Source organism: Apaloderma vittatum, unplaced genomic scaffold, assembly GCF_000703405.1.
Source record: "Apaloderma vittatum isolate BGI_N311 unplaced genomic scaffold, ASM70340v1 scaffold33416, whole genome shotgun sequence".
Classification (NCBI taxonomy): domain Eukaryota; kingdom Metazoa; phylum Chordata; class Aves; order Trogoniformes; family Trogonidae; genus Apaloderma; species Apaloderma vittatum.
The window spans coordinates 1-8689 of NW_009720714.1; the positions used below are offsets into that span (position 1 = coordinate 1).

The 8689-nt window shown below is 54.5% G+C and overlaps 1 protein-coding gene across 1 annotated transcript in view; it reads left to right on the plus strand.

Moving 5' to 3' along the window:
* Positions 1-1561: 1561 nt before the first annotated feature.
* NCOR2 (nuclear receptor corepressor 2) overlaps positions 1562-8689 on the plus strand; it is a gene marked incomplete at both ends in the record, with an annotated part of 29726 nt that continues 22598 nt past the window's right edge. Inside the window, 5 exons of the mRNA XM_009871091.1 lie at positions 1562-1682; positions 2702-2849; positions 7714-7869; positions 8269-8408; positions 8476-8581. Of these exons, the coding sequence (XP_009869393.1) occupies positions 1562-1682; positions 2702-2849; positions 7714-7869; positions 8269-8408; positions 8476-8581 (671 nt within the window). The remainder of the gene's footprint in view (positions 1683-2701; positions 2850-7713; positions 7870-8268; positions 8409-8475; positions 8582-8689) is intronic.

An 8689-nucleotide genomic window follows, 5' to 3' on the forward strand; every position in this document is an offset into this window, starting at 1 on the left:
GTGGGTGCTCTTCCCTGCGCTTGTAAAAGCGTTCAAGCTGTCCCTGGCATCTCCCAGAAGGGGACAGAGGGCGGCTGGGGTGTCCCCATGGTGAGAGGGGAAGGCTGCAGGGTTGGCGTGAGATGTAGGAGCAGCCTTTTTTGGGTCCTCCTGCAGTTCACGCTAGCAGAGACGAGTCCAGGATAATTAGGCGCAGCCTTAACTCGGCAGCCCCAGAAGAGCAGTGCCACAGCTCAGCGCAACATGAAGGGCTCAGGAGCAAGTGCCCTTGTCCCCAGCCATGTGTCTCAGCAGCTTTTGGGGTGTTGCACCCTTCCAGGAGCCCCATGTCCCCCAGAGCATGGCTTCAAAACACCCATGTGGCTCCCCAAGCAGGGAGGCTCTCAAATACTTCAAAACACCCATGTGGCTCCACAGGCAGGCAGCATTGCAATTATTTGAGGAGCAGCTCAGATTTGTCACCCTTCTCCTGCTCACCTCTGGGTTCTTAACAAAAGCACGCTGGTCCCAATCCGGAGGTAGGTCCCCCTCCCCTCCAGTGCCAGGCACTGAGCAGAGCAAGGGCTGGGACAGTCCCAGCACCACGATGAGTTTATTCCCCACGCATGGCCCCGTCACGCTTGTTTATTCATCCAAGGGTGAACATGGGATGACCTTGAAATTTATAGGCTGAAGAGAGCAGTGGAATAACAGCTAAAATAAACAAATCAAGCTGTAAAGCTTGAAAGCCATGAACTGCCTTCAAATTGGAGTCAAGCGGACGAGAAAGCAGAGATGGCCTGGAGAGGCATGATCCCCGGGGTCTCGATACGAGCTCAGGAGCTGGACACCCCGAGGCTTCGCACACCTCCATTCCCGTCCCGGTTCAGTGGCACCATGGAGATGCCCACCTCTCACCGTTTGCAGCCGTCTGAGTGTCTTCCACACAACTCAAACAGCCAAGGGGAAAAGCAAATGGAGAGGGCACAGGGCTGCACAGCCGCTGGGCTGAACACCAAATCCCAGCCAAATCCAGCCTCTCGTCTTTCAAGTGATCCAAGCACCGCGGCTGCATGCACGTGGTGGTTTGCCCAGGCTTCAGCACCTGAATAACAGACAGTCCTTGAAGAGGAGCACGAGGTCAATCCCGAGTGCCGGGCGAGCACCACGTGTGAGCTCCGGAGAGTAGCGTGGTGCCCGAATGAAATCCGAACTGGTCACCCTGCTCTGTAACTTCAGGTTCCAGTTCTCCCTTGTGTTTATTCTGGACAGCAGTAGATTTGCTAGAAATAGTTAACGTAGGGGATGAGGAAAGGAAGGCTTGAGAGCCTGTTGAGTCTGACATATCAGTCCAGGTTTGAGGCCAGGGCAGCAGCTTGCAGGGCTGGGAGCCCAGGTGCACGATGTGTTCCAGAGCCTGGATTCTCAGCAGCAAGCAGCGGTCCAGCACACTTTTCTCTGATGACAAGGACGTCCTCTAGGCTTGGCAGCATAAAGCAGAGGAGTGCAGGGCGCAGGGGAGCGATGGGATGTGGAGCTTGTCCGTGGCATCACCCGATTGACGCGCATGTCTTGTGTCCAGGTTGCTGTCCCCCCGGCCCCGCCTGCTCAACGCCGCCAGCGAGGCCAGGTTGAACCCCTCGCCGCAGAAGCCACTGGACCTGAAGCAGCTGAAGCAGCGTGCTGCTGCCATCCCTCCCATCGTGAGTACCCCACCAGACTGGGGGCACAGTGGCCGCGTGTGCCTCGTGCATCCCCTTCCATCGGGCTGCGTCAGGGCTGCAGGGATGTGCTGAGCTCGTGGTCTGCGGAGAGCTGTGCCTGGGCAGTGTGAGCTCGCTGGCAGGCAAGGTGCTCTCCGTGCAGAGCGCGGTCCCAGCTGCTGGAGCAGCTCTGCCAGCAGTGTTTGGATGTCCCTTGAGCTCTTTGATCAGAAAGTCGTGGGAGGTCTGGACAGAAAAAGCTTCTCATTGCCACATGACTGCTGCCTCCCATTGCTTTAAAAAGCAAGCGTGCACCTTCCCAGCCCAGTGCGTCTCTTCTTCTCATGTGCTTGAAGGATACCACCAAGGAAGCATTTATGCTCTTCCTCATCTAGAAGCTCTGCTTCGTCCCCCTTTTTGGCTACCTAGTAACCTTGTATTTAAAGTATGTGTTCTCAGAGGCTGATGGTTCCTCCTAGTGCAGTGGCCTGGGCTGTGACAAAAAGAACCCTGATGTCTCCAGGGTCAACACCAGAGGAGCAGCAGTGCAGGGTAGGCAGGGAGAAAAGCCCTGATTTGGGGTTTGGAGTACTCGGGGAGGACCCATTTCTGATGCTCTTCCAGTTTCCTGTGTTGCCGCTGAAAATGTGGCTGCCGTAATGTAACTTCTGACAAAAGCCACAAGCACTTAACTATTGATTAGAGATTTTAAACAGGAAAAGTCTGAGGCTCTCCTGTAGGGTCACCAGCACCGAGCTGATACTTCTTGTTGTGGGCTTTTTTAATCTCCTGTGGCTGGTGAGCTGTTTGGGCTGGTAAGACTCATAGTGATAGTGTGGGGCGGGTGCTTCTCCTAACACCTTAATGTCTCCAAGACCGTTACGAATGTCAACAGCGCATGGCGAGTGTCACTGATTCCTGTTGCTTTGCAGATTTCGGAAGGTTTCTCGGAGGGGATATTGCAGAGTGGAAGTGTGAAGCCTCAGGTGCCTCCCCATGCCTTGGCCCTCTACCAGCAGCAGATCACAAAAGCCCATGAGTCTGCCCGCGAGGACATGGCCCCAAGCAAGCTCTCGCAGTCCCAGCAGCAGGCTGAGAAGGAGCAGCAGCAGCCAAGCAGCAGTCCCAGGGGAAAGAGCAGGAGCCCCGCTGTTGGCGACAAGGAAGGTAGGGATCGTGCGTGCATCGGAGCGTGTTATCTGCACAGAAATGCCCGGTGTGTGCAGCTGTATGCAGCCGTCAGCTTTCCTCCTCTTAGGTGAAAGCTTGCTTCAACCCTTGAAAGCTCTTTAATAGCATCTTGAAGCAGGACGGGAGAGGCATGGCTGATTTCCCATGTTCATTAGACAGTACATCATGTCTCATTGAGCCTACAGCAAACACGGGGCCAGTGTTGAGCGCTGAGGAGGTGAGGATTGCCTTTATTAGCATCTCTGCCATTCACTTGAGAGCAAAGGGGCCTGGAGGCATGCCAGGGCTCCGGGTACAATGGCTCTTTTCTACCTTGCTGGCTTTCTATAAAGAATGCTTTTAATGCTCAGCGGGGACCATTATTTCATTTAAAATCAATGCTAATACTGTGACTCGGAGTCCAAAGGTTCCTGTAAAGATTCCCAGTGCTTTCTCCCCGGAATAGCTCTGATGTGGTTTGGCTGCCTAATGAGCAATTCAGAGTTTCCCACTGTAGAGCATCTGAAGCGTTATTAGCTTGAGCAGCTGGGGATCAGGGTTAAGGAGAGACGCGAAGTCCTGATGAGACTAACCTCTAAGTGTGTTTTTAATCTGGGTGTCAGAGTCTGTTCCAGTTCAGGGTCCGTGTCCCTGCCTCTCGTAGCCAGCCTGCGGTTCAGTTGTGTGTGAAGATGAGACGCTGTCAGCAGTGGCACAATCACAGGAGCAGGGAAGTCAGGCTGGGTGGGTGTGATGTCCCCTGCATGGGGGTGGGTGCAGCTGCAAAAATTACCTGCTTATGCATGGAGATGGGAGGTGGATAAAACTACACCGATGAGGCAGATCTGCACTGGACCTGGGCTATCATCTTTGCTGGAAAATCACTGCACTAGTTCACCCTCCGGCAGCCAGGATCTTAGCAGCCTGCTCTGCAGTGTCCAGGCCCAGGTATTTATTCTTCAAGCTGTCACGTTCCTCCGGGCAGAAAGATGTGTTTGCAGGAAGAGATGGTTGCTGGCACTTGGCCAAATCTTCTTTAAACAATAAATAGTGCCGTGTGTGCATCACACCTCCAGAATGTTTTGCATATAAGCAAGGAAGGTGACTGCTCACCTTGAAAGAGAGGGAGTTCCCCCGCCCCGAGTCGTGGTGTTGCCACCCATGAAGCCCCATCCCCAGCTGATCTCATCCTGCTGTGCTCGTGTTTGCTGCCCAGGCGGAACAGTTCCCCTCCAGCTCTTCCCCCGCAGCAGCAGGTAGTCAGGGTTGATCTCCTACCGCGCCATAATCCCGTGCAGATCAGGTCTTGCACAGCCAGCTTCCCGGTGAGCTGGGTGGCACGACCAGCACTTGAACCTTGAGCTCTGCACCACCAGTGCTGCAGCTCCAGCTTCCTTCTGGCTGCAGGAGGATGAGGAGATGAGGCAGATTTGCGCGTGTGAGGTTTTTAGAGGTTGGAGATTAACCACGAGGTACTGTGACCTGTTGGTACCATTATTAAATGCAAGAGTCTGATACCCAGGTGGACTTTTATGGCTTCTGTCTCTGCGAAGCACTAATGGTATGAAATACTTTATTGTCTCCTCTCATGCCTTTGTAGTGCTCTGTGGTTGTACTTGATGATCTTCGAGGTCTTTTCCAACCTTAATGATTCTAATGATCCTGTGGTTCTATGACTCTTCCTTGTTAATGAAACTAATTGCACTTCCATGTAGCTCTGCAAACATCTCAGCAGGTCTTGGGCTCCAGCTCTGTGACGTCCAAACCCAGTGCACATGCACAGCAGGTCTGGGTTGCACGTAGACCTCAGGGAATCATAGACTGGTCTTCTCTGTTCATGATGGGAATGTGTCTTGCCTTTGAAAGCTATCAGGTTTGTGATGAGGCACTTCGAGGGGAGAAATCAAGTCACCAGAGCACTGATTTCAGTATAGTTATGGACTCAGGTGGCGGCCCAATGCTGTCTCTGCCCCTTGGAGCATATCCCAGCTGTGGATCAGGGGTTAGAAGGGAGATAGCCAGATAGTCCTGGCAAATCTGTGTACATCCCTCCTTTCCCCTGCTCTCCGAGGCGTCCCAGTGAAGTGGCAAGCCTCCAGACTGCGGATATAATACTGCCAGACTGCCTCTGCGCGAGCCCTGTGTTAAACGGGAGCATCCAGCACGGCCATTGGGAGAGCAGCCCCGCGCAAGGGGCCAGCTCCACCAGAGCAGGTACTTCCATTTCTCCCCTGCTCCATAAGAGAGCTTGAACTCCTGCAGCCGCTCCAGAGATCAACATCCTTCACACCGCTCTGGATCCACTTCAAAGCCAAGTCTTGCACACATCCTGGCCGAGGCGTTGGCTGCCTCGCAGCCGCTGGAGGCTTGGAGGGCGGCCAGCGGGGCCGTACCTTCCCGAGCGGTGCCCTTCCCTCCCCTGCCTTCCACGATGAGCTGCTAATCACTAGGCTGGGCAGAAGCAGAGGCAGGCAGCCCTGCCTGGATCTCGCCGACGAGCAGACGGATCCCTTTCCCCATCACCGAATCACCGTCGGGCATATCTTTGGTTATCGCTTGGCGGTTTGAAAGCCAGCGGTATGTTTTGCGTTGATTTAGTTGTGTTTCATTTGGCCTTTGTAGGCAATGGGGAGCCAAGAGCATTAATTTGGATGACGGATCGTATAAACTCTGACTCCTTCGCTCCCATTCCAGGGGCTTGATAAACGGTAATAGGAACTCTCTCTTCTCCGCGTAAGTGCTATTTTATCAAAAGCTGGCTGAGTTATAGCCACCCTCTAATGCGGGGGCAATTAGGAACTGGCTGCATTTCACAGGCTGGGGCTCCGGCGGCGGGGGGAGGAGGACGGGGCTCTCCAAGAGCCATCCAGGCTACGCGTAGCCTTGGCTGACGGTGCCTTGACGTTGGAGAGCATCTTCTGCCGGGACATCCCAGCGCCGTTCGCCCCCACAGGAGCTGAGCCAAGCGGGGCTGAGCTGAACGGGAGAAAATCAAGGAGTGTGGACGTGCCAAGGACTCTCCGTCGGTTTGGAGGATGTGCCTGGGTTCCCCCAAATGGGCAGGGCAAAGGGATCCTCTCTGGGATCCAGCATAAGAAAAGAAGAGGCTGCGGCTCAGGTCAGGCCAAGCCGAGCTGCAGAGGTGTGAGTGCCTGGACACCTCTGTGTTCCCATAATGGATTTCTTCTCTCAATGAAGGGGACAAGAATAATCTCCCAGCTTCTGAGTACACTGAGCATTAATAATGATAATGCAGCAAAGCCTCGTTAAATTGGGCCTCTGATAATCTACTTGCCCTGTTATTAGGCTTAGCAGGATTCAAGCATCTATTTTTGTCAAAAACTGATGGTTAAAGGCTGGGTTCATTTGTGATTGCTGTAGTTTACTGCCCAGTTTCTTATTTCTGGTCAACGTGGATGTTATGCAGGTGAACCTGGGGAAGAAGGGCAGTGCAAAATTAAGTGTTTATTGATTACAAGCATCCTACCAGACTTGTCTCTAATCCATCCAGAAAAGGCTGTCTCATCTGTCTGCTCAGCAAAGCGTGGGATGGAGCTGGTGCAGATGAAGCCCTTCTTTTCACCAGTACCCTGCAGAGAGCATGGCAGGGTTCAGGCATCCCCATCATAGTTTCCCCGTCATGAAGCACTTTTTGCCTCCAATCAGCCTTTGCATAGCCGGGCGGTACCCAGCCTGGCATCCAGTATGCCCTGAGCCACGTAATTTCAGGAAGCTCTCCTGCCCTCAGTCCCGGTGCCTCGCAGAGGACCAGCAAGCTGCCCCGCTCCCCGCAGAGACATCCAGTCGTCCTGCAGATCCCGTCATGATCTTCATTTGCCTTTGACAAGTCTTGTGCAGCATGGTCGTCCCAGGCGCTCAGCAAACATCTGCACATTATTCCCTTGTTGTCCAAGAAGCTGATGCCTTTATTTCCGGATGCTTCTCTCAGCCTACAAGTGGTTTATAGCCAGCAGCTGTCCTTTAGGAGCAGCTGAGCTTTCACATCATGATGTGATGTGGGGATGAGCTTGCTCCCGGAGTGCTGGCACACTGGTCACTGGCAGTGACCTGGGGACCCCAGGCACCCTGTGCCCAGCTGGACACCACAGACTCTGTTGTCACCAGCGAAGTGCATGCTGGATGTTCCCCGCAGCTGAAGAGGTGCCAACATTGGTTCCTCTTGGCTTTAATCTCAGTGAAGGGTTTGGCAGGATCAGAATTTTTGCCCCCCAGCCCTGCCATGGGGGCTGATGTGGAGCTGTGGGCACAGGCAGGAGCTGCCATGTGGCCAAGCCTTGGAGAGGAGCTGGACCGTGCACTCGTCCCAGTGACCGAGCTATATGTCAAACAGTGTCTCTCCTGGGTGGGGTGGGATGTCCATGGAGGTCCCAGCTGGCAGTGAGCACCAGGAGAGTCACCAACACGGACATCCTTCCTCCCCACTGAGTAAAATAAATCCTGTCAAATCCAGGCAGTGACACTAACGCTTTTTATTTTTAGTTTGATTGGGGAATTCAGCTCGTCCCAGTGACCGAGCTATATGTCAAACAGTGTCTCTCCTGGGTGGGGTGGGATGTCCATGGAGGTCCCAGCTGGCAGTGAGCACCAGGAGAGTCACCAACACGGACATCCTTCCTCCCCACTGAGTAAAATAAATCCTGTCAAATCCAGGCAGTGACACTAACGCTTTTTATTTTTAGTTTGATTGGGGAATTCAGCCCCCACCTCCTGGCCAGATGGGACTTAACTGAAGCCATTTCCCGTACCAGGAGCTGTCTCTGGCTGCCCTGCCCGTGCCCGCAGAGATCACTCACCCTTGGGAGCTGCTGAGCAAGCTGGTTGCTTTCTGTTTCCCTTGCAGAAAAGTCCGTGCATTTCTCATCCATCGCAGAGGCTCAGAAGCTGAGCACGGAGCCGACAGCCACCTCGTGCTGGCCCCCTGTCCTGTCTTACTCCCGGGATGTGATAAAAACCTCTCCCCAGACAGAGCCCCACTTGTTCCAGTATAACCCACCAGGCAAGTAAAAGCAGTGGTCCGAGGATGGCCAGGCGGGTCCCCTAGCACTGACCTGGGCAAGTTTAGGGACGTGGGTTGTCACAGAACAGCGTGGGTGCTCCCTGCACTGCCCAGGGTGCAAAATGAGGCAGTTTTTATGCCCTGCTGCACTGTCCCTCTCCAGCTGGAGGTCAGACATTTGGGCACAGAACATCCTCAGGCTGCAGAGGGGATGAGGCAGTCATTTAAACTATTCCAGTCCTGTCCAAAACAATCGTGTGACTTGGATCCTGGTGCAGGCTCACAGCAGCCAGTTCACTGCACCCAGCCCTGGCTCCCTCCCTTGCCCCTTTTGTCCCCGATAGCTCCAGCCACTCAACCCTGCCCCTGGTCTTGCTAACGCTCATGTTTTCCACACAGGACACCCCATCCCGCTAAACCTGCATGAGAGCTCTCGCTCAGGGTTGCAGAGACTAGCAAGCATCTCCAACCCTCCTCCCCTCATCTCCTCCACCAAGCACGCCTCCGTGCTGGAGAGACCCGTCGGATCCATTTCCCAGGTAGGGGCTGTGAGGGCCCCTCACGGGGGCGGGCAGCCGCTCCCTGACCTCTCGTCTCGCACCGCAGGGCATGCCCATCCAGCTCCACGCACCCTACAGCTCCGAGCACGCCAAGGTCCCTGTCGGCTCCATCACCATGAGCCTGCCACTGCCCATGGATCCCAAGAAGTTGGGTAAGAAACTGAGAGGCGACTGGTTTCTCACATGCTCTGAGAGGAGTGAGCTTGCCGGTGGCGTAGGGGAAAGTAGGAGTGCGCGACGCAGCAAGGGAGCGCCACGAG